We start from the raw sequence: 26,367 nt of genomic DNA, 5'->3' as shown, positions 1-26,367 counted from the left end.
GAGATCAGCTTGATTTTTGACAATTGCAAAATCGGTCTGAAATCAAGAAGTGAACTTGTCTTTACTGAATTTCATTTTCTTGATTTTTGAACTATTTCCCAATTTGTCATGATAGTTTTGAAATGTTGTTTAGTGTAGAAAAGAGAAGAGGGAGGAAACACAATGGTAAGTTTTCCAATATCTGAAAGGTTGTTATGAATAGGATGGTTAATCAGTTATTCTTCATGTTCTCTCAGAGAAGGACAAGGAAAAATCAACTCAATTTGTAGCAAAGTTGATTTGGGATTGATATTAAAGAAAATTTTTGAACTGTTTACAGTGACCATGTACAGACATTCAGTTTCTATGGGGAGAATCGCCATTCTCCTGGTAGAAACCCAAAGCATGCAGACATTCAAGCTTTTTCTCTCAGAGCAAAAATGTCTATTCCTGGAGAAAAATAACTTGGGAACAACCAGGGTTAAATTGCTCCTAGGATAGCTTCTCTTGGGAGACCAACCGTCTACACACTTTTCCCTGGCTTAACTTCTCCCAGAAACGAGGAGGAGTAGAACCAGGGCAAAGGCTCCCATGCCCTCCAGAGACTGGGGTCGTTGGTCTGGAAGAAGGCTGCTCCTCATATCCTGTAGACTGGGAGCAGAGGAGAGGAGCATCCACCCACTGCTCCCTGTCTGCTTCTCAATCTGAAGCGCCAGTGCTGGATGAGGCAACAGCTTTTACAAAATTTGCAACAATACAAAAAAAGTGCCATGGATGGCCACATATTCCAAGCTCTCTAGCTGGAGCTTGACACAGTTGTTGCAGACATGCTCTCTAGCTAGGAGGCAATATGCAGCTGATCTGTAGTTCCTCTGTGCAAGTCTGCTTCGCCCCCAGGGAAGTTTAAAGGGCTTATCAAGCCAGGCAGGCTGACTGACAGACTTGCAGGACCTTTGAAGGTCTTGGCTTCCTGGCAGCCTGAGAGTCAGCTGAGGGTTGTCCGGAACTGCACAAGAGAGTTTTTAAAGGCTCTAGTATTTTAAAAGGCTGCTGATATTGAAACACCAGCAGTCCTTTTAAAGTTCTGAGCATGCAAGCAGTATGACACCAAGAACAGCCCAACAGTGCTTGGCTGCCTGTGCACCCTTTAAAGTATCAGCAGGTTGGCAAGTTTGCATATGGGACAGACTTAGGTCCAGGACAGGGCCACTGCCATGGCTATCCTGTCCTCACTGCTCTTCCAGCAGTTTGAAAGGTGAGTGGGTAGCCCAAGAGCAGGGAGAAGCTCACTGGTCCCTGGGCTGCTCTCTCAGAGAGCACTCTAAAAGGCCCTGGTCAGCCCCTGCTGCCCATGGCTACACAGGGCAAGCTGCCAGAGAGGCAGTTGCTCTCTTTGGTTCCTGACAGATGTTCACTTTAAGGCATGATGAAATCTGATACACAATCCCAAATATTACACCTCCTGCCATGTCATGTGTACATGGGATCTGATACCCTCCAGTGTATCTATTACACCCCCAGCTTGGTGTCATCTGCAAATTTGCTGAGGGTACAATCCATCCCATTCTTCCAGAATGTTAATAAAGATATTGAACAAAACCAGCCCCAGGACCAGCCCTGGGAAACTCCACTTGATACTGATGAACCTAGATATTGAGCCATTGATTACTACCCTTTGATCCTGACAATCCAGCCAGCTTTCTATCCACCTCACAGTCCATCCAACCCATACTTCCTCAACTTGCTTGCAGGAATGCTGTAGGAGATGGTATCAAAAGCCTTGCAGAAGTCAAGGTATATCATGTCCACTGCTTTCCCTGCATCCACAGAGCCGGTCATCTCTTCATAGAAGGCAATCGGGTTAATAAAGCATGATGAATCCATGCAGACTGTTCCTAATGGTGTAGGTTGTAGCCATGTTAGTCTAAGGACATAGGCAGACAAGGTTCTTTGAGTGAATCTGATATCTTTTATCAAACCAACTCAAATAATTGGAAAAATACTTTTTTGCAAGCTTTTGGGTACAATTATCCTTCAGCAGGCAGGGGAGGCGTCTGCAGATGGTCTGCGCTCTTCCTGAAAGGGAGTAGTAAAGGTATGCAAGAAAGCCAGTCAATTAAGATGTAAATTGGGCTGGTTAATAGGTGAGAGACAGGTTGGGAGTGGGGTGGGAAGAGGAATGAATGCTTTTGTTCCTAATCACGTTCTTCTCCAAGTGCTCAGAAGTGGATTTTTTGGGAACCTGCTCCATGATTTTTCTGGGGACTGAGGTGAAACTGGTGGGCCTGTAGTTCCCTGGATCCTCTTTCTTCCCATTCTTAAAGTTAGGCGCTATATTTGCCCTATTCCAATTGTCTGGGACCTCTTCCGATCCCCACAAGTTTTCACAGATGATAGCCGGTGGTTCTGCAATCACATCAGCCAACTCCCTCAGCACCCTCAGATGCATTGCCTCTGGCCCCTTGTACAGGCATGGACTTGCACACATCCAGCTTTCTAAATAGTCCCTAACCTGTTCTTTCACCACTTTGGGCTGCTGACCTTCTCTCTCAACAGTTCCCTGGTGCAGTAATCTGGGAGCTGACCTTACCTGTGAAGACCAAGGTAAAAAAGGCATTGAGTACTTCAGCCTTTTCCTCATTGCCTATCACTAAGTTGCCTCCCCCATTCAGTAAGGGACCCACACTTTCCATGACCTTTCCTCTTGTTGCTAACATACTCACAGAAGCCCTTCCTGTAGCCCTTCACATCTCTTGCTAGCTGCAACTCCAATTGTGCTTTGGCCTTCCTGACTTTATCCCTGCATGTCGAAGCAATATTCTTATACTCCTCCCAAGTTGTTTATCCAATCTTCCACTTTTTCTAAGCTTCCTTCTTATGTTTAAGCTCACCAAAGTGTGCTCTGCTAAGCCAAGCTGGTTGCTTGCCACATTTGCTATCCTTCCTGCACATCGAGATGGTTCATTCCTGTGCTCTCATTAAGGTTTCTTTAAAATACAACAAGCTCTCCTGGACTCCTTTCCCCCTCAGACTGGTCTCCCAGGAGATCCTACCCATCAGTTCCCTGAGGGAGTTGGTCTGCTTTTCTGAAGCGTAGGGTCTGTACTCTACTGCTGTCCTTTCTTCCTTTTGTCAGGATCTCAATCTTGTGGTCACCACTGCCCAACTTGCCATTCACTTCTACATCCCCCACCAGTTCTTCCCTGTTTGAGCAGTAGGTCAAGAAGAGCATGGCCCCTAGTGGCCACTCCAGCACTTGCACCAGGAAGTTGTCCACAGCACTCTCCAAAAACTTCTGGATTGCCTGAGCACTGCTGTATTGCCCTCCCAGCAGATGTCAGGGTGATTTGAAGTCCTCCATGACAACCAGGGCCTGTGATCAGAAACTTCCGCTAGTTGTCTTAAGAAAGCCTTATCTACCTCCACCTCCTGGCTAGGTGGTCAATAGCAGACCCCCACCATGACATCACCCTTGTTGGTCTCCCCTCTGACCCTAACTCAGAGACTCTCAACAGGCCTATCTCCAGCTTCATACTAGAGCTCTGAGCAATCATATGGCTCTCTTACATCAAGTGCAACTCCTCCTCCTCCTTCTCCCCTACCTATCTTTTCTGAACAGTTTGCATCTGTCCATGACACTGCTCCAGTCATGCGAGCTGTCCCACCAATTCTCTGTTGTTCCAATCACATCATAGTTCTGTAACTGCAAGGACTTCCAATTCTTCTTTCTTGTTTCCCAGGCTCTGTGCATTCACGTACACGCACCTGAGGTGACTAGCTGATTGCCCTGTTTTCTCAGGAAGAATGTAGCATCTCCTGTTGTCCCCTCCTGCTTATGCTTCCTCCAGGTCGCCTGCTTCCCCACTTACCTTAGGGCCTTGTTCTCCATCCCTCAGCGAACCTAGTTTAAAGCCCTCCTCACTAGGTTAGTGAACCTGTCTGTGAAGATGCTCTTCAGTCTCCTTGTCAGGTGGATCCCATCCCTTCCTAGCGATCCTTCTTGGAACAATATCCCATGATCAGAGAAGTCGAATCTCTGCTGCAGAAGCCACCTGTGCAGCCGTGAATTGATCTGCAAGATGTGTCCACTCCTGCCAGGGCCCTTCCCCTTGACTAGAAGGATTGAGGAGAACATGACCTGTGCCCCTGTCCCCTTCACCCTTGCATCCAGAGCCCAGTAGGTGCTCTTAATCTGCTCAGGTTCACCCCTGGCAGCATCATTGGTGCCCACATGGATGAGCAGCATGGGGTAGTAGTCGGAGGGTCAGAAGTCTCAGTAATCATTCTGTGACATCTTGGATCTGGGCTCCGGGCAAGCAGCAGATGTCCTAGGACAACAGGTCAGACCAGAAGATGGATGCCTATATCCCCCACAGAAAAGAGTGTCCAACTGCCACCACCCCTTACCTCTTCTTTGTAGCAGTGGTCTCAATCCTCCCCGCCTTGGGGGTTCCTGGCCTGGCCTCTTCCACCAATGTAATGCTCTCCTCTGTTGCTAGTGCTCCATATCTGTTCTCTAAGCAAACCACTGCATGTGGGGATCACGACAACTACTTGCTGCCAGAAGATACAAACTTCCACATTCCTGGGAGTCAATACCCTCTTCCTTTTCTCGCACCACCTCTGGCAGTCCTTCCTCCACAGTCTTAGAGGTTTCCTCCAGCGTGGAGTCGAAGTCCTCATGGCAGAGAATGGTTTGGAGCCTTGCTACCTCTTGTAGCTCCCTTGCCTTCTCCGGAGGGACACCACCAGAAGGCACTGCTCACATTGCAGGCACTCCCTCAGCTGACTGACACTGGAAGGAACCTGCAAGCCGCAGTCTGTACAGAACCAAACCAGGACCTGTGTGGAAGCCTCAACAGTGTGTGGTCCTGCCTGGACATGCACCTTACAGGTGAAAGCAGAGGAAAAGCTGGAAGTGGCAGTGGTTCTGGTATTATGACGTCCACCAGCTATCTCCCTGGGTCTTCTAATCTGCTGCCTTTCCCTTTGTGTCTCTTTCCAAGCAGAGCTTTCCTAGAAAACTCCTCTGTAGCTGGCCTGGTTGCTGTTCCTTGATCTGAAGGGTTCCCTTTTCCCCTGCAACCTCTTTCCTCTCAGCAAGCTTACAGTAAAGGAATGTGAGAGAGTTTCCAAGCAAAATGAGCTTCTGGCAGCAGGGCTCCTGGTAGAATGTCTGAGCTGGGATAAGCAAGGCCAAAGCCTGGGGAAAAATACAGGCCTTGGAACAGATAGGCCTAGGAGCAGAAGCAGGTGAGCACATGGCCTGGAGAGGACTGGCAGACAGCAGAGGGCTAGGGTGCCCAAAGCTCAGCAAGGGAATAGAGCAGAGCCTGAGAGGGGCTGAGGCCATGGTCCAAGAGGGCTGGTAATGATTAACAGCTGGTGGTTGTGGAATGGACTAAGGGGAGGTTAGGCTGGCCTAACCTCAGCTGGCCCAGAGAAAGAGAGAGGGGCCAAAAGAATAAAGGATCTGGGGCCCAGATGGAGAGAGAGCCTGAGACCAGGAGGGGCTGAGTAGATGCAGCCTGAGGCCTGAAGCCTAATACAGATAGAGGTGCAAGTGCCCCAAAAAGGGTGAGTATGAGGAAGGCCTAAGAGATGGGAACCCAGGAGGGGCTGAGTAGGTAAGACCTGAGGCTGGAGCCCAGGAAGGGCAGGTGTCAGCTGGGCCATGGGGCTTGGAAGTCAGTAGCTGGAGGGGAAGGGGAGCGTCAGCAGGGCCTGGGAGCCCAAAGGTCTAACTGGCCTAGGAGTGGGGCCAGGGTCTAGGGCAGGGGTGGGCAAAATACGGCCCACAGGTCAGATCTGACCTGCCAGGCACTTTCCTTCAACCCATGGGCACACAGAAACTAACTGTATCCCACCCAGCCTGCGCGTGTCACTCCCATCCTTGTGTGAGGAAGGGCCTGACCTAGCCACCATACAACTTCCATTTGCAGATGCCAGGGTACCTGCTTGACTTCCCTGGCATCCCGTTCACTCCAGGCACAGGTAAGCAAGTGGCAGGAGTGGGGCGAAGATGCAGCTGGATGGGAGCGTGGGGCTATTGCTGACAGCAGCGCAAAGCCCAAATGCAGGAGAGTGGCAGGAGCGTAGAGCTTGGGTGAGCAGGATGTGAGTGTGAGAGAGGGCGGGGAGGTGTGGGGACCCCTACACACTCCTTTGTGGCTCACAGCCCCCGCCATCAGCAGCAGGCAGGGATGCTTGTGTCCGGTGCAGGCGCTGCCACTGGCAGCACATGGCTCCAGCCAGCAAGGAGCACAGGAGCACGTGGCATATGCACAGCTCCTGCACTTGCTCATCACCAGGTAAAGTCCCTGCATGTGGGAGCTGGCTGCCTTCATCACTCCCTACTGCGCAGGTCCCAGGACTCTATCGGGAAGCAGGAGCCAGGGCTCCCCTCCATTACCAATGGAGTCCCAGGACCTGCACTGCAGAGAGCAGCCACAGCAGCCAGCTCCTTTGGTGGCACACGAGTGCGGGAGCTGCACGTGTGCCATGCAGAGCCCCACACATTAGGGGTGGGCATGCTGGATTGCACTCCTCACACCCACATGCAGCTCTGGCCAGAGCCGAACGGCAACACCTACACGGGCCACAAGCACCCTAGTCACTCCTGCCCACTGCTGCTGCCACCACCAGCAGCAGGAGCTGTGCACTGTGGAGGGAGGAAGTGAGTGTGTGTGTGTGTGGGGGGGGCCTCATACCCACACCCTGCCCCTACAACCTCCTCACATGTACACACACTCTGACAATATACTCTATTGCCCCCCACACACTCTACCATACACACACCCACCACCCCTAACCACATCCCAACCCCCCCACACACACACATAATATACAGGAGTAAGACTTTATTTTTTTAATTATTATGCAGTCACTTCTATATACTTTTGTCAGGATTTGTGTACTGTATTTTTTGTAATAAAATTAAAACATTATAGTAGGCATTTGACTTTTAGTGCATGATTTGTTTTTTTTCTGATTCCAGGTTGACAACCCTTCCCTCCCAAAAGGAGTATTTCAGGGGGACCTGGGGAGGGGAGGGAGGGTGGGACTTCCAGTGGCAAAGGTCAGGGGTTCAGGGGGGAATTCTGGTCCCAAGATGGCAACTAGGGCACAGGGCACCTTTCAAGGGCTGAGGCTATGCTTGTGGTTATCAGCTGCTTGCCCAAACTCATTAAGCAGCACTCCAGCCAAAATAATTGCCAGCCCCTGGTCTAAGGAAACCAAAAGTCAGGGGCCACTGCCAGGGACTGGGTGGGCCAAAGAGCCCATAGCACAGGAGGGGCAAGGCCTGTAGCCCAGACCGGGCACGTGTTAGCATATTATCTGTGAGGCATGGGACTGGCTACTGGGGCACAGGATGGAGCCCACGTAATTAGCCCTTAAGGCAATGACTGTAGGTACCTATAGTTGTAAGAGTAAGAGCAGGCTTGGGAAGCCCTGGGTTAGTTTCCCTTTTCCTCAGAAGTTAATAACATCACAGCATGGTGAGTGAGTAAGGAGAGAGTGCCCAAAGGAAGCCAGGTTAGCAAGGGCTGAGCAGCCACCAGGGTGCATCGTGACCACCCATGGGACGAGCACTTGCTACAGTGTGGAATAACTCTGTGGCCTATTTACTGCCCTTGGTGGGAGGGGAGGTAGGAAGAGCAGAGCTGTGGGATACTGTAAGGTCTAAGTAACATGCTAACTGTTCAAATTAACATACAATGCATTCCTGCCACAGAAGTTTCACAATAAATGAGTGATTTATTTGAGGTGGGTTTGTCGTTTTCATCATACAATCAATTGCTTGACTATCTGGCATATTGCTACTTAATGTATGAAACTTGGCAAATCACCTGAGAAATGGAATATCCACTAGGGGCCCTCAGTGCTGTCCTGATAAGGTGCAAAAGTACATACAGATTTGGATTTTGTTCTTTTACCATCAAGTTTGTAAGAAAGCCAAGGTGAATGTATGTTAAATGTATATACCCCTTATTTAAAGGCAGTTACGTAATCCTGTTGCTCTAGACTTTGGTCCTGGAGTTCAGCATGTTTAACTTGTGCCTGATTCTGTGAGAGGCATCTGCCATTTCTTTACAGTTTGCTAAGTTACTGTGATTTCATTGAAATTAGAACTGAAAAGGAGTTTGATACAGAAGTAGCTCTCCCACAGGAAATGAACACAAGAAAATATTGTAAATGGAAGCTTGTTTATAATTGAAAAACAGTACCTTTTTACTTTTGTTTGCCAAATATGTAAGCAATGTTTTGAAAAATGAAAACTACAGCCATTTTCATCTTTTTGTTGTATGCATTTCTTTGGACAGAATCAATTTGCTCTCCTCAGTGCCCCAAAGAAAGAAACTTCTCAGATTGAAGGGCCATCTTTAAACAACTCTTACGGTTTTAAAGTCAGTGTGCAAAATCTGCAGGAAGCAAAAACATTACATGAGGTAACTTGCTGCAACAATGCATTAGTTTAATTTATTCTGTTTATCTTTAACTGGACTACTTTTATAATTTTATGAAATGGGCTGAGTTTGTAAAGAAAAAGATGCTGAAATCTATTCTTATTCATCAGGGTTTGGTATGTCTGACTTCTAAGGAAATGGCTATATTGCTTATATCTGAGGCTCTCAAAGCTCCTTCTTTCAGTAATATACTGAAATACATTTCACAGCACCTTTTTTTGGAATAACTTTCTGGTTTATTTACTGTATTAGCATGAACTCCTTAATTGGGAAATTGAATATTTCACTTTATTGGAAAAGTAAGTATTTATCCCCCTTTTACAGAAGATGGAACTAAAGCATGAAGTTTAAAGAATTCCTAACTTTAAAATCCAGCTAGTTCAGAAATGAATTAGTAAATTTGAAGTAGAGCTAATACCATCCTTACTGATTTGAGTAGTTTGCTTTGTTTGCTTTTTATTATATTATGAAAGACAAAAACAAGGGGAAACTGATTAACTTCAAAGGCTGGCAAATGCAGTGACCCGAACAAACTGAAAAGTGAGCAAAAACGATGTTATCTTTCAATCTTAATAATTAGATGTTCCTGTGACAGTGGTAAATAAAATTTTAAAAAAAGACATTTTGGAATTTTTACCTTAAGCGGAGTTTTTTTGTGTGGGGGGAAGGTTACCTCATGACAAAAATCACATTAAATTAAACAGGGATGAGTGCAAAGTCCTGCATGCACAAATCAGACTGTGGAATGACTAGCAAGGCTGCAGGAAAGGACCTAGGACAGTTGCAATGGACCATAAGATCAATATGAGCCAACAGGGTACTCTTGTTGTAAAAACAAAAAAACAAAACAAAAAGCCAACTTACTGGGTTGTGTTAACATGTGTTGTTTGCAAATCGAGGGAAGTAATTTTTTCCCCTCTCTCTGACATTGGTTAGACCTCAGCTGAAGTACTGTTTCCAGTTTTGAGCCCGGCATTTCGAGATGTATGTGGACAGATTGAAAAGAGTCCAGGGGAGAGTGACAAACTATTAGAGGCTGGAGAAACATGACTTAAGATGAAAGGCTGAAAGAACTAGGATTATTTAGTCTGGAAAAGAGAAGAGTCAGTGTGGGAGAGGGTTGATAAGTCAAAATATTGAAGGGTGGTTATATGGAGGGGCAGAGATAGACCAGTGGTGCCCAACTTGTTTAGCCCCACAGGCCATGATGAGTTGCACAGGGCCAGTTTGAGGGCCCAAATCAGTGCACAAGGCTGCAGTTAATGCTGCCCCTTATTCCACTGATGCAGCATTTCCAGACCCATGGGCAACAGTATGGACCAAATGAGACTGCTCCAAGGGCCAGGTAAGACGGACTTCTCTGTGGCCACAGGAGACATGGAAAGGAGCAATGGTCTTAAACTGAAACAACAGACATTTTTTTTTTTTTCTTCATATAAGGAAAATCTTTCTCACTATGAGGCTGGTTAGGGCTACCCAGAGAGGTTGTGGAATATCCATGTTTTTAAGAGCAGGTTAGACGGACACTTTTTACCAAGGTGATTTTAGTTGGGGGTAATCCTCCCTTGAGCTGTGTTGTTGGATTCGATGACTTCATGAGGTCCTTTCCAACCCTATGATTCTGTACGGGGAAAAACGAGTACCCCTGACAGATGTCACTACTAAAATGATTTAATCAGGTTAAAAATTGTATTTAAAACAGGTTTGCTTTTCAGAATGATAATTTATTACATATTTAGATCCCAGTAAAATACTGAGGATTCAGAATATTTCCAAAAATATTATTAATGCATCTTTATGATTCAGTGTTTTATACCTTTTTAATGAAAAAGCTTGGTATATCCATTGCTCTTATTCATCTTTATCTATTCATGCATGCTTGGGTTCACTTCCAGTCTTCTGATTCTTTCAGGCCCAGTTTCTACCCTTAAACCAGTATTTTTCAACCATGGTGCCCTGAGAGCAAGGGCACTGCAGGGTGCCACTCTGTTAGTACTGTTAGGTATATGAACGTGTTTCACAGCATAAACCAAAACATTTCTTCAAGTAGGAATCCATAGTGTTAAATATGTCCTGACCTTTTATATTTGTGATGCTTGCAACAGAAAAAATTGCTTTATTATTTTTCTGTAGTCAAAAAATGAGCAAAAACAAAGAGCTAGTATTTTCTGAGTGGTACCTTGAGTCTAAAAAGGTTGAGAAACCAAGCCTTAAACTTTAAACAAGCAAACTCAGTTTGAACTACTTGAAATGTCTGCCTTTTTCCCATGCTTTCCTATGTACTAAGGAAAGTGCAGGGGTCTTTAAAATATTCTAGGTCTTTCCTATTTTACACTCTAGAAAAGGACAAGTAGACTTTTCCCCTGTTTTCAACTTCTAAGTCAGGGGTCAGCAGTCCCTGGCACGTGTGCCGAGCATGGCACACAAGGCCATTTTGGTCAGCACACCACTGCCAGCCACAGAGCCCAGGCTGCTCTCAGCAGGCAGCTGGGAGGCTGCAAACCCTACTGCAAGCAGATGGGGCTCCATGGGCTGGCTGCAGCTGGGAGGCTGCAAACAGCTGCTCCAGGCTCTGGCATGTCGGCACTCCGGCACCTTCCAAGATAGACATTGTGGTTTTTTCGGCACTCTGGCCAAAAAACGTTGCCTATCCCTGTCCTAGAGCAAGGGGTAATACCTGAACAGAGAATAAACATTCAGTATTAATCATTTCAGATGAGTGCGGTAAAAAATATAGTAGGTCTCTGATAACCTTGCCCAATAAAACTAATATTTTTGCAAACGTGTGACATCCAAAAAGACAGTATTAGTAAGTTTTGTTGATATTTACCTGTGATATGTCAGCAGTTTATATACTTATGAGGCCCTTGTTGTTAATACAAGGTAGTTAATAATAAATAGCTTGTTAAAAGTTATTTGAGGAGATACCCAAACCATATTTTTACCTGTTTTTTTTATGTAGGTCCAAAACCTTACACTCATCAGTATGGAGTTACATGCTCGACCTAGACGGGACTTGGAGCCAGATCCTGAATTTGATCCTATCTGTGCTTTATTCTACTGCATCTCATCTGACACAGCACTGCCAAATACTGATAAAAAAGAAATCACTGGAGCTATAGTGATTGATAAAGACAGAACAATCTCAAGCCAAGGTTCTTATATCTTTTTTCTTTTTTTTTCTTTAGAGCATTTTATGAAAATATTTATTCGCTAATAATCAGTGATTAATAAGCAGTATGGTCAAACATAATATTATGTTAGCTCATTTAATTCCTCTTGTGACTGTTGGTGATTGGCCTTATTAAGCCTAGATAGTTTTCCTACTTATATCTTCATGTGAACCATTGCAGGGGCTATAAACCACAGATACGATGAAGGTATGCAGTTACCTATGTTTGTGCACATTCAGGACAAGCCCCTGCATGTTCTAAAAGTGTAAAGAGGAAAACTTACAATAGTCTCCTATTCAAATTGCTGGTAGCTGCAAATAGAAAATGTTAAATCAAGACAGTATGTTTTTAATATTTTGCTTAAGGGTTATTTTTGTGGTTTTATCTGATCCTTTTAGGATCTAAACGGGGGCCCTTATTGTATTGTACCTTTTTGGCTTTGTTTAGACCAGTGATACTCAACCTGTGGCTCTAGAGCCGGATGTGGCTCTTCATGGCCCTACAGGCGGCTCTCGCAATGTAGGCGTCTGATCGGCGCTCCACTCTATCAGGCAGCGCGGGGAGCACTGAGCAAATGGACCAGCAGTGTGGGAGTCGCTGAAGTTCCCCCCCTTCCATAGGGGGGAAGAAAAGGAGCTGCTGGGACCCCCCCACAGGTAAGAGTAGAGATCACCTCCCACCCAGCAGCTGGGGGGCAGAATGGGAAAAGACATCCCCTCCCCCAACCCCTTCTTCCCAGCAGCTAGGAGGGGATGAAGAGAGAGAGTGCTGTTGGGAGAGGGGTTGATGATGTCATATCATGATGTGTCAATATGTGATGATGGTTGATGATGCAGCATCATTACACATTGAGGTAACATCATGTTGATCACAATGTTGGTACTTGAATTTAGGTGCACTACGATATCGTCTAAATAAAGGAAGTGGCTCTCCAGCTGTTAAAGGTTGAGTACCACTGGTTTAGGCTATTTAAAAAAAGGCTTCTTTTAGGTTTGTTCCACAGAATTAAAAAGTAGCATTATATAAGTATACTAAACCACAAAATACTGTCTAAAATTAAAAATGCTGCCAAAAACCTTCCAAAAAGATTCATTTTAAGGCAAAAGTTCCATCCTACAGCTGTTTCTTTGTCAACTTGTAGGAATTTTATGGGGTTAGCCTAAGTCCTTAATATTACTTTTAATGTAGTTTATTTTGGTATTTGTTTCTATGTTAACATTTTTCTGAATACTGTAATTACAGTCATTATGTTGCTAAATGAGATTTGCCACGGTATTGGAGTCTTATGGCTCCTCAGAAGCTGCTGTGATAAATTATGAAGAAAACACTTTAAGTAAATCTGGTAGTATGTTTAAAAAAACAAAACAGAGGTCCTGATCTGCAGAAGATTTTACCAGTAAAGTGAAATATTTTATGTAAATGTTGTAATAGCATTTATTCCTCTTATTGGTGTATACTCAATATTTTAGATTATGGGCCATCTCCTTTATTATACTATTGCATTTTAAAGTTTTTTGCATTTTTTTAAAGTAATTTTGATAATTATACTACCTTGAGTTGAAGCAGTCTAAAGGTATCATCACATGGCAATTTACTTAAGAGTAAAAGGAAGCAGGGTTTTACTATCAGTCATGTGCTCCATTGTAACTGCTTGTGTGCGCTCTTGCTCCAGAGTAAGTGGAAGTTAAACCACAGTTAATTAGCCCTCAGTGAAAGGGGGGAATATTATCACTGTTTAGCTTCCACTTTCCATAGGGAAAGAGTACGTCCACAGGGAGTTAGCACAGAGCAGCTGGTATGTAGTAAAATCGTACCTCTTTATCTAAATGATTTGCATGCGTATATTCTAGTCTGACACATTCATCTTAGATCCAGATCCACTGAAAACTTGGTATCGTTGTCTTGATCAGAGCTGTTGCAATCTATTTTATAAAGGACTGTATATGGAGTACTAGTTGTCTCTTACATTTCTTCTCCTAGGACTTTTTCCTATAGAGAAGTTAGTGCTCAGTAAGCTTGCATCTGAGTTTACAGCATACTAGCTATTCTGTTTTAATTCCCTATGCAGACGCACATAAGTGTGTCTATGTGGAGAGTTAATGTGGCATAGCTGATGCATTGTAAATTTGCACGAGGTTGCTGCACACTAATCTTTTTATGTAGAAAAGGCCATTATAATTGGCTATTTTATTTCTTATCGATCAGTGAGATTTTTTTTTTTCCAAAACGGTTATATAGTGCTTTTAGTCTTCAAAACACATTGGAAAGAATTGCTTTCAACTAGTTGAATGAATCCCATTAAAATAAACATTTTGCATGAAAATATTAAATGCTAAGCTCTCGCATAGCATTTTTAACATTTTTCTTCAAATATAGATCTCTTAGCCTGAGATTTGTGGGCACAAATTGTTGACATTTGTTAATCTTTGAGAATTTCTAGAAAATTCTTCCTTTGTGGTTGAAAGACTTGGAAGGCAAATCCAAGAAATCTTGTGCCTATAGAGGTACTTTTTGAGGACAAAAATATGTAAATGCTTTTCTCATTTAATGGAATTTGTATTGCATTTTATTTTAAAGGATAGGTTCGACTGGAGGTGTGGAATTTATTCTAAAATTTAATGGTATTTCACTTGCTTTCTAGGTAGCAGAGTCCAGGCCCCCTTGCTCGCAAGATCTGGAGTTACAGGACTAGAAGTCACTTACACTACTGATGAGAGAACTCTTTTCCAGGAAGTAGTGAATATTGTAAAAAGGTAGCTTATCTGTCTGTTGTGCTTTTATTTTTCAGGCATGGTACGGCAGATTTTAGTTCCTTCATCCTCTTACATCTCTTAAATATTGATTGCTGTTGTTTTCCCTCAAAGGCTCATTTCTAGAATGGACAAGAATGGTGGTCTTTTGAATAAAAACATCTCTGCTTTTCTTTCCACTGAAAGCAGGCATTTTAAGATCCTCTTAGTTAAATTAAAGCATCCAAACTAACGTGCATCAATAATCTTGTAATTTTATAAACTTTCCTAATCATCCCAATGTCTAGTTCACATTTCTTAGTCTTAATCTCTTGCAGTGATGAAAACTATAGAAAAGCCCGCAGATGGGAAAGAATTTTTGTAGCTGTTCTATGTCAAAAAAACTTAACATACAACCTCGTAGGAGAATTGAGTAAATTAGTAGATAACTAGTTTCTTTACTTACAAGTTTGTCTTCTCTGAATGGGGGTCTATCTGGCTTGGAAACTTCTGGGGTGTTTTTTCACACCCCTGTTCTCCCCCTTATTTCTTCCAAGTCTTGAAGGCCTATTTTACAGCACCCTCTGGTGGTGCTCCTTTGGAACTGCAGGCACATCTCCACAGGCCTAACTGCCAAAAGTGTGAAGTCCTAAAGTTAAAAGGAAAAATAAACACTAAACCCTGACTCAACCGGCTGGAATACAGTTTCAAGAAAAAGGTGTGTACTAGGCAGAGTACATTTGCAATTCTCTCTCTCTCCAACCAGAAAACCTCTGATGAATGACATGGACCAACCCCGTGAAGCCAGAATAACAAAAGTTGCTGAGAGCAACCAGCTCAGGGTGGGTCCCGACAGAGCAGCAGATCCATGTTCAGAGAAGATAAAAGTACAGGTAAGGAAACAAATTTTATTTTTCTTTCTTGGAAATCTGGTGCTCCATCTGGCTTTGGAAAACTGCTAGAAGTAGCAAGCAACTTAAAAAAAAAAAAAAAAAGGAAAAAAAGAAAAGGTTCTCCAACATGGGAAAAGTTGAAAAAGGATATCAGATGGCAGTCTATAACAACATGTCAAAGATAAGGTATTAGAATTTTTATTTATCCCTGAAGAGCATCAAAGGAGGACTCTCTGCCTGTACATAAGAAAGCATCATTGGATGAAGAAAGCATGCTGATCCTGCACTTCAAGATGGATTGTGTTAACAGCCAGGTAGCTGGAATAGGAGTCAGCAACTTTATCTTCAGAGATTGTGTTTAGGAAGCTTGTACCATGGGAAGATGACAATTTTAGTCTATATATACATATGTATAAAAGAAAGAGGAGCGGAGAAGGGACTTTGTTTTCTCAGTTTGCTTCCCCCCACTATAACACCAGTAGAGTACAAAATTATTCCTTTTTAGTTTGCTGCAAATAACACTTTTACCGTTGGACTACGTTTGCAGCATACAGTTGTTTTCTCATTGAACATGTATAATCTTAGGGCATAAAGGAGGAAAGAAAGCTGAAAGGATTAAATGGAAGCCTGCATTTTTCTATACCATAAAACAGGGACTAGCCTCAGAACAGTTTTACCTGGGGGGGAAAAAATTAAGGTAAAGATGCTTAATTGGCAGTTGTGGACTTTATATATTCTCCTTACTGAAGTGCTCAAATGGAAAGTGAACTAAAATTAAGAAACAGGTATTTCCCTCAGGTTCAAAATGAGTTTTAGTGAGAATACTTAGTATGGGGAGAAGAAGGTTCCAAAATGTTTTGTGTTGTCAGTCCTAGCAGGTTTTTCTGCTTTGTCCACTGCAAGGGCCAGGTTCTCTATTTATACTAATAAATCAACTTGATACAGGGTATACTGAATTGGAGGAAGAAATCAACCAGATCATATTCAGGAGATGTTACCACTTAAGGTCTATGGAGCAAAACTCAAAGATCGAAGATCGAGAGAAATTAGAAGACCTTCTGTGTATTAATTTGTAAAAGACTAAAAAGGTCTTTGGCTGGCATGTTGACATCAATCTTGGGAGCGATAGATTCTGGAGCATCGTGAAGTGATCAGCATATGACTGCACCTTGCTTCTAGGTGATCTTGGTGACCACCTTGGATATCAAAGAGAAGGGTGAAAGAATGTAACTTCTGAGACTTGTCAAAGGGAATAACAACCTATCTGTTCAGAATACTTGTGGATTGCTAATTCCACAACAACATTTATTAACTTGGTGGTGGACTGGACAGCAAACACATCTACTTGTGGAAAGAGCCATCTCCAGGCAGTTTCAAGATATATGTAGTAGTAAAGCATGGGTCCTGACATTCCAAGTACAACAGAATCTTTTTTTTAGACCTTTTCTTCTTATCCATTTTTTGTTCTGTTTTGAGGCAGAACTCTGATTACTTTCTGTGTGAGTAGTTGCAAATTCTGGAAGAATGGATCAAGGGAGGCAGACTTGCAATCTCAATTTTTGGTAGTTCTGGAGGAAATTAGTTCCAAGCTGAGCTCTTTAGAGAGGATCATTTATTCCTATTTCATATGGATGGCCATCTGAGGTTCCTGATTTAAAAAAAAAAAGTCTTGTCATTTGGAGTTGTCCTGAGTCTGCCAGTGATTTTTCCCTTGAACAAATGACCCAAGGGCTCTGCATCAGTTACAGGGTGCACAGCATTGGCTAGTTGGAGGTGGTGTCAGTTCCATTACCTAATCGGAAAGTTATGGAATGAAGGAGGAGTATCCTCTAGAGGACTAGGTAATAAGGATATCTGCTGCTTCAGAAAGCCCAGTTGAAATGATGAGTTGAAATCTCATGTAGTTTTAATTTTACCAAGAGATCATTCAGTGAGTACTAAATCTGGATACCCTGTTATCTCATATTGACCACCAAGATAAATATAGGTGCCCATAAAGCAGATGACAAACTGAAAGTCACTACTTGGAATTAATAGAGTCTATCTGATCAACAAAAGGTGGCACATAGCACATAAAAACAGGCCTCTGAAATGAATCCAGAGTTTCTCTCAAATCAGTCACAAGTGTTTTCTGTTGAAGTCCTCTCGACTCTTTGAATATAACAAGTTTGCAGTATAAATCAAAGTGTTTCTTGTGATAGAATTGGGAAGATTATGTTAAAGGAGATATTGGAGGAGATGAGAAATAGCCTGACTTTCCCTGCTGGGAGAGGTTCAGTAGCAGAAGTGTCAATTGCTCAAAGAAAATAGGAACACTCATGGAAAATGGGAGCACAAATACTCAGGGTAACTGTGTGGAGAACAAAGGAAAGAGGTTTCAAGATGCCACCTAGATCATGTAGCAGAGATGATAGAAAAATCATCACAGATGTCTTTCATAATTTATTATGAGGGCATGTCTTTCAAAAATGAAATCAGTCCAAAGCTGTAGAGATATTCTGGAACTTCCCTGCAAAGTAAAGGTATACCTGAGCTGGTAGGGGTTTGTTGTCTTGAAAAAGGATACTTTCAAGGCAGCATAAACTGAACAGTTCCTGGACTTGATAAAAGTGGAGCAGATGAAAGGCTTGTTAGTCACTCCTTGCACTGTTGAAAGTTATGAGCTTGGTAAAATGTCCTGAAGCTTGCTTGTTCTAGCAAGGCTCAACTAGGTATAGCTTGGCTAGATTAGGCTGGGCTTAGGCACAGTGGTCAAGATTTGGTAAGATGTTTTTCAGAGCCTTTTTCTAGAAACTCAGTTACACCACCTTAAAGGGTGGTCCAAAAAGTAGTGTTTGTGGTTTGTGTTTCAGCCAGTTGTTTCTTCCTTCAAGCATGCTTAAAAAAAAAATGCTGATTTTTGGGGGGAAGGAAAATTTGCAGATCCCAGCCCTCTTGGTTCAAGCAGACCTGGTGTGAAAGGATAGGCTATTCTTCTACATTTCTGAAAAAAAGCACATGGAAGATGTGGACTTTGCATTGGACTAGTGTCTTTGGAGAAGTTGAGTTGCTTGGAATTTTTACGTGTCAGGGTTAGACTGTCCATAATTCAGTCTTTTTTCAAAGATTTAAAAGATTAAGCTATCCTCTGAGGATGAGATACAGGAAAGGTCCTGGAAGCGAAGATGAAGCCTGTTCTCAAAACTGAAGGTGGAGTGAGTCTGTCTTCTAAAACCTGTGAAAGCCCATTTGAGATGAAACAACCCGAGTCAACTGACTGATCATCTGGAGTTGGGTATTCCAGCTTTTGACCAAAAAGCCTGATGATAATCCATTGCCCTGGAGGAATCTTTAAAGGAGCAGACTGGTTTTGATGTCAGTTTTGTCCTTACTGATGGGACATTGGAAAGGAAGACAGAGACTCTCAACTGTATTGCTAAGAGATGATTGCTGAAAAGGGACATCCATTCTTTTAGATGACTGGAAGCACTCACAACTTGGAGTAACTGGGTGGCTTCTCATGTAGAGACAGCTGATAGGAGGCAATTAAGAGGAAAAAGAGCCAGAGGTTTTAGCAAAATTAAATTACCTGAGGTGCAAGACCTAGGGAGGGCAGTAAAGAACTCAAATTAGAAACACCATGGCAAGAGATTAACTGCAGAAGAATTGGAGAACAAATTTCAGTGGCAGTGGTATAAAGAAAAGCATGATTACTAAGTCACTCCATGGTGAGTAGGTCCCCACAGCCCAGAAGTCTCCTGCAGCCTGACTTGAGCTCTGTTGACTGCAGCAGTGTGGGGGTGAAGCTGCAGGGCCCACAAATGTGTTTGACAGCCAACATAAAAAAGTGCAGGGGTTCTGGGCTCTTAAGGTTGTTCTTGGGACAGCTCAACATCTACTCATATGGAGAACGGCTCTCTGCTGCTTAAATAAATTAATCCCTTGTTCTACTGGAGTAGAATTTCTTAGTGTTGAAAGGAGGCCAGTCTGAAGCAAGTCAGAAGAAATCAAGAAAGTCTGATCTGGTATTTTAAAAAAAAAAAAAAAAAAGTCCTGTAAAACCTGTTTGTGTGAACCCAAAGGCGGTATGCTGGAGAAAGATGTGCCTGTAGTTCCTTAAGCAAACCACTAGACGACACTGGTAAATGGGCTTCCTGAGAGCATGGCCAAAGGAACTTTTCAAGAATTTTTTTCTTGGAAACGTCAAAGGTGGGAAAACTAAAGCCTGATGGAGCAGCGGATTCCAATGAAAGAGAAATTAAAATGTTATGGGCCTCTTCACTTTTAGGGTAAATTCTGCCTCTCCAAACTGTTCAGAGGTCCACAAATGCAGTAGAAAAGGTATTGTTCTACTGTGCAGTATTTTAAACAAATGCACACTTCTCTGCATGCCATAGAGGTAGGGGAATCGGGAACAGATGTGACATGGAGAGAGTCAGTGGATTCACTGCTGCATGGTTCACCACCATCCTCCAAAGTAAGGAAGCAAGGGGTATCTTCTGAGAGAGGATATAGAAATATATATATTGGGGTACAAGAGCTCAATATCTTCAAAGATTGTGTTTAAAAACTAGTCATTTTTTAAAAACAAGCCTGTTTTGCTATATTAAACAACAGTTCTTTAACACTTAAATCTCGTTGAGTGCTTTTCCATGTAAAATATCACATGGATATGAAAATTAGCTAAATTTCCATATTAGATACTTTACAGTATGTATATGGCATATGTAATAAGAAAAAATGGCCAAAATTTCACCATTAGGTGGTACAGTGGAGAAAAATTGTACAGAAAAATATACAGATTTTAAAATGAAGATGTTTTAAAGGAGGTTTACAAAATAACTTTTCCCAGGACAGCAGTGTCTTCCTTCTCTGTAGAGGTTACCTCTGGGAATGTGTTCTGACTCTACATTGCCAGCTCTGTGGGTTTATTTGCCCTTAAAGCTGGGGTACTCAATCCCTGGCCTACACAGCTATAGCATGCACTTGGCAACTAATATTGCCACCTCTCCCCCGTTCCAGAATTCCCAAGTCTCATGCAGCTGGGTTGGGGCCAGGCAATGCACTTTGTCCCCTCAACCTTGTGGCCAGACCAGAGCTAAGCTCTCCTCCCCCCGCCATGCGCATAGCCAGGTTGAGGCTGGGCCATGTCTCCTCCCTCCACACAGCTGGAATGAGGCCAGGCTGCACCTGCACCCCTCTGCATGGCTGAATTGCGTATTGCTGTGCCTGCCTCTTGCTGGATCAGGCCCACTGGTCAGTTCCAGCTTGTAGACAGGCCAGGCACTGCCCATCTAGCCAGGGAGGCAGAAGGGTTGAGCACCACTGGACTAAAGTGAACTGGAAAAAAAAATCCTTAGGCTCTAAATACTGCCTGTATTGTAGGTCTAGTCTAAATTCTTTTCTTGAGTTCCCCCAAGTTCAGCTGAAGAAGGATGTGTAGTCAGGAAAAACAAGCACTAGGAAAGGGAAGGAAGACAGTGTGAACTTACTATTCATTGGAATAAAAGGAAATATTTACCATAGAATGGGAGGGAAGAGGAAATGACAGAAAAGAAACACTAGTGCTGTGTGACCCTTTCTGACTAGAAAGGAAAATAAGCATTTTTTTTTTCTCTTTACAGAGTGGACGATTTGTTTGTAACTAACACTGCATTTAAATCCTAGTAGTACAAATTCTGCTTTTCATCTCTGCAGAGAGGTTGGCAACAGTATGCAAAATAGTTTCAGTGCCCACGCTTTTATTGCAGCAGGTGGTGCCAACCAAAGGGCACTCTGTGCTGACAGACATGCTTCCCACCCCAATCACATTTTTCCCAGCCAACAGTTCTCAACTACCACTATTAAGGCTTGTCAGTTCTTAAAACTGACCTGAATGCTATGCCTCTTAATAAGGTAGCTTTCCTGGAGCAATATGGGCTTCCTGAAACCTAAAACTACAACACATGATTTCATAGAAAGTGGTGAGGAGGAGTGCAGATAAAGAAAGTATAAAAAGCAACTGCAATATCACAATGCAAGTATGGATAAGCCATTTCCCTAATATCTCCTTGCAGTTTTTCCTCAGTTACCACTGCCAGCATCAGTCAGATAAATTGTGCGTCATCTTATAACAACCATGAAGTTAGCGCTCTGACTGAAAAGGGATTCATGGCAATTGTCACTTTTACTTCTGTCTCAGGTCGGACAGGCCACCTGGGGCTTGGGCCTTGAATTAGGGACATTAGCCATAACTAGGGACATACTGAAATTGCAGTTTCATGGATTTCGTGAAATCTGGCAAGTGGGCAATGCCCACAAAATCCACAGAGGAAAAAAAACTTACTGAAAATAAAATGCTAGCACCCCAGCAGTCTTCAGGGTGCTGCGGCAGCCTGGTGGGGCAGGCAAGGGGAGAGAGTGATGTGCCCCCTTGAAGTGCTGCTGGCAAGATGGCTATTATCCCTGCATCTCGCTGCTGATTGGCTGCAAGGGCTGCCTGTGATGTGGCCCTGCTTCTCTCTACCAATCAGCAGCAGGGGTGGGGCCACATGAGAGGAAGCCCTGGCAGCCACTCAGTGGCGAGAGGTGTAGCCACCCCCCATATCAGCAGGTAGCTGCTCCAAATTTAGTAGGTCCTTAGCCATAACAAATGGGGTCATCCTATATAGTAGGCTTTGGGTCTTATGTTGAAGAAAGAATTTTCTTGACAGAATTGCAGATGTTTATTATGTCCAACTACTAAAATATCAACTCTAAGCAAAAAACTAGATCTTTCGTACATAATCCACCAGTCCTAAAACTATGGTATTGGCACTAAGGTTGAAAGGTTAACTAACCATCTACAATAAACAGAATCTAAACTCTTTGAGTATTGTATCAGAGGAAGTAAGGAAGAGTTCAGGATTTGATACACGTTTTGACTATGAAGGTGATATGACATAAAGATTATTCCTACAATTAGACCTGTGTAAGCCAAAACAAAATTTTGATTTGACAGATAAAATACAGTTTCATTCGATCATATTCTACAGTAAAAGGGGTTTTTATAGGGAATTAAGAAAGATGGTTTATAATATGAACAATTAAGCTATTTTGTACTTTCCGCTATAAAGGATCTTTGACCTTTTCATGCTTCCATCATATTTAGCAAATCCTTATCCAGCAGAGAAAAGCTCTCAGGCTACATAAATAAATGCTCCCAGTTACTTTTGCTAAGTGAAACAGTCAAGTAGCCATTTTGCCTTGTCTTGTTTGCATTCTTCAGGAACATTTGGCAGTCTGCAAAATAATACAAGCATTTAAAGACAGGGCTGACCCTCAGAAGTGGCATGTACGTGTACTCCTGGAAGCTGAGTGCAGCTGAGAGGGGGAGGAAAAGAAAAGAGCTGATGAGCTTTGTGCCTTTGCTCCATATGGAACAAGAATGCTCTCTGGGTGATATTTAATGGGAGTTGTTCCTATTGCAATAATTACTTTTTAAAAATATTTTTTTCTTTAAAATATGAGATAAACACATGCAAAGACTTATATTTAAAAAAGAATTATTTCAGTAGCAAATTTAGCTTATGGATATCTGGACAATATTAATTCTGCCCTTTAGTGTATATGCATTATGATCCAGCCTGCAGTACACGGGCAACTCACAAATCTTTTTAAATGTGTTTATTCTCTCAACACCTTTGCAGGGTACCATCGCTGTAGTTTTATAAACTGAATTGTATAGAGACAAAGGACCTTTCTATATAGGGCAGTTCTGTGCTCAGTAAATGCACTAGACTAGCTCATTAAGTTTACTGAATGCTAAACATGTCCATGTAGGAAAGTAGTACTGAATAGGTGGTGTGCCATAAATTTGCGGCCTCTTACTGTGCATTGATTTCTCTATGTAGACAAGCCCTTAGTGGCTTGCCCAATCAGCACACTAACTTTTAACTTGACAGTGCTTGACATTATGACCTAATTAAATCATTTCACATTACTTAAATATATATAACATTTTAAATACTTACATTGGTTTTCTTTTAAAATTAGTCAGATATACCTGAAGGTTTCATAAGGAAGTCAAGAAGTCTTATCTATATTTATATACCAACTTCCATCCTGAAGTAGGAAATGTTTTAATCTCATTTGGAAAACAACACATGAGGATCACTGTGTACACAGCACCTCTTCTAGTTAATTGTTTAGTGCACAACTTAGATGAAAATTCTGTATCCAGTTCTAACAAAAAGGGGAATATTTGCAGATCTAAATAGTAATCCATTGGAATTTGGTCAGGCAACTGGGCAAGGCTGATTGATACTCCAGCTCTTGCAGGAAAAAGCTGTATAACATCTTCATTTATCATTCATGATAAGGAAATCAGTTATGGGTCTCAAAGAGAAGATGACAGCCTCTTCTCCAGCTCAGTGCCTTTTAACAAAGTATCTGTTCATTGCTAACTCGGAGAGGAGGGGATCCCAAGCAATAGTGAACATTCATCATGTAACACTAGACACTTTCAAGTCTCTCAAATAAGAAAGGCAGTTTTCACGTTTTATTGCACCATATGTTGGTATTAGTGAAAGTTGTTTTTCCCCCTTTGGACAATGTGAAACAATCTTCAGATATGAAAATGGTGAGATATGAAATTCTCTAACACACCCTTCCAAGAATACCCATTATAGTATTTAATTCACAGATTGAGAAATGCCACTACCAAGTTAGTCTGCTAAAATTAATAGGAAAATTAATCAGTCTGTGATGTTTAGTATATTGTTGTTAAAGATGGTTAAAAAGATTTTTTTTCCCTCTCCAGAGCTCAGGTTGGAAAATCTGTACTCTTTCAAAACCTTGATTGAGAATCACTGTGCTTTCTCTGAAGTAGCAAATGTTAATTTTTTAATTGCGATTCTCTTGCTAGCAAGCAGTGAGGCTAGCTTCCTTTCTTTGCCCCTGACAAATTCTGAATAACTAGGTTTTTTTTTTACTCTACTACAAGCTGATTAGGGATCAGAATTCAGTAATTTTTGTTTTCTTTTTGTCTTGATACTATTTTGTATCTAGCAGCAAAGGGTTTTTTGACATCTAAAGACAAATTCCAGACTTCTTAACTTGCTATGCTAAGAGAAGGTTCACCGTCAAAACATTTCAATATTTAAAATCTTAGCTGAAACCTTTTAACATCTCCAAGGTGTCAGAAAATTGAAAGTAGGAAGGAAAAATACTTATTCTCAAAATCAAAACAATATATGGTAGCACAAGATAACCCATATTCTGCAATATATACAGATTACTGCAGTAAAATTTGTTTAATTTAGACTTGGCTATTAGTAAAATTAAAAACGAAGGTACTAAAATGTGAAACCTGTAGCAGTAGACTAGAGAATTTTTTTTCAAAGCAAAGTTATCTCAAAGTAGTTTTTTTCCTCAAAAGGATTTACTCTGTTTCTGTTGTACCTCTTCTCAGTGAAAGTAAAAATGTGAGGTATGTTAACAAGTAGAAAAAAGAAGATTTCTATTTTTAAAAGTTGAGAGGAAAATGGAGTTAGTGGGTCTGCATGTCTGGTTTCCAGCCTTCATTTTTGATAGGTAACAGAATTTTCCCCAAGTTTTAGTTCCTATCAAGTATTATAAAGATTTATCATCAAAAGTGAGCTTTGATTATAATAACATGCAAGGGAACGATTGTACTTTTTACAAATCATGTAAGAGCCCTAATAGAAGATACAGAAAACACACTGTACTTATTCTCCTATGGAACCAGAAGTTATGGGGAGAAGCTAAAGGCAGCCGTGGCAGTGTTTCTAGGAAGGACTTCCTCAATGCATGACTAGTAGGGCTGTGTGCAGCTTCAGTCCCTGATTTGATTTGGCCTGATTTTTGGTGGCCAAATCTCCAAATCGAATTGGGAGACCCTTTAATCTCTCTGAATCAATTCGGAGCCTTCCGAATTGATATTTTCTACATACCTCTATGTACTACTATGAAGTACTTCCGGTCCACTTCCGGGTTCGCCACTGAGCACGTGGAGGGACCCCCCGCGCTCCTGTGGGATGCTCCATGCACCCCAGCATCACAGCATTCACAAGCCACTCTGGTACCTCAAGGTATGTAGAAAAAACATTTAAAGCTGTGTCTATGTATGAATCGCTGATTCTGCGAATCAGTATCAAATCTTCAGAATCGGATTCAGCCAAATCTAATCGGGGACGGTGATCCAAATCAACTAACTGAATCACTGTCCCTGATTTGGGCCAAATCCAAATTGACTAGGGCCCACTTCACACACCCCTAATAGCTATACTTCTGTCAAATGACATCACAAACTTAAACAGCTGCCCAGAATCTGTGTTGCCAGGGGTGTTTAGAGGTAGCAAAGAGAACATAAAGGTAGAGCTTAAAAACTATTAAATAACTATTGTTAATCTTACTAAATGTTGGCAGGGAAGTACTATAATACAAATATGCAGATAGAAGGGCAAAGACTAACATCTACCACTTACAGAATAAGTTGGTAGACACTATTGCATGCATGTCTCTACTCAGGAAAAAGTTTAGGTCCCAATCAAGCTTCCAACCTTGCCAGTGTGGGCCATATCCTTAAACAAAGTCCCAGTGAAATCAAAACAATTCTGCATGTGCTCATAAATTATGTTGACAAGACTTGAGATGGTGAATCAATCAGAGTGGGAACTGTCTCATTTCCAGGGATCTGGGTTTTCTGTTCACAGAGGAAAAATACAGATTTTCTCATTTAATGGAGACAAACACAGCTTTTCTTTTACAGGAGAAAAGGAGGCACTGGTAGGCTTCCAAATTACCTTAAAATTGTAAATATAGCAGTAAAATATGTTCAACTGATACCTGTATATATAGTTTCATAATTAGTAGGGTCGGAAGGGACCTGAGCAGATCATCAAGTCTGACCTCCTGCCATGGCAGGAAAGAGTACTGGGGTTAAAACGACCCCAACAAGGTGGTTGTCAAGCCTTGTCTTAAAGACCCCTAGGGTAGGAGCCAGCACCTCTTCACTTAGAAGTTGATTCCAGATCCTAGCTGCCCTGACAGTGAAGTAGCGCCTCCTGATGTCTAGTCTGAATTTACCTTCTGCCAGCTTGTGACCGTTATTTCTAGTCACTCCTGGTAGTGCTCAGGGAAACAGGGACTCCCCCAATGCCTGCTG

At 42.4% G+C, this 26,367-nt stretch overlaps 1 protein-coding gene across 1 annotated transcript in view; it reads left to right on the top strand.

The window, feature by feature from the left end:
- REV3L (REV3 like, DNA directed polymerase zeta catalytic subunit) overlaps nt 1-26,367 on the top strand; it is a 209,484-nt gene that overhangs the window by 136,971 nt on the left and 46,146 nt on the right. Inside the window, exons 16-18 of the mRNA XM_019537923.1 lie at nt 8,304-8,429; nt 11,410-11,602; nt 14,262-14,373. Coding sequence (XP_019393468.1) covers nt 8,304-8,429; nt 11,410-11,602; nt 14,262-14,373 — 431 coding nt within the window. The remainder of the gene's footprint in view (nt 1-8,303; nt 8,430-11,409; nt 11,603-14,261; nt 14,374-26,367) is intronic.

The sequence above is a fragment of the Crocodylus porosus genome, unplaced genomic scaffold (assembly GCF_001723895.1).
Source record: "Crocodylus porosus isolate Cpor-Errol unplaced genomic scaffold, CroPor_comp1, whole genome shotgun sequence".
Classification (NCBI taxonomy): domain Eukaryota; kingdom Metazoa; phylum Chordata; order Crocodylia; family Crocodylidae; genus Crocodylus; species Crocodylus porosus.
The sequence above is the reverse complement of the archived record's forward strand: the minus strand, read 5'-3'. Positions and strand labels throughout refer to the sequence as shown.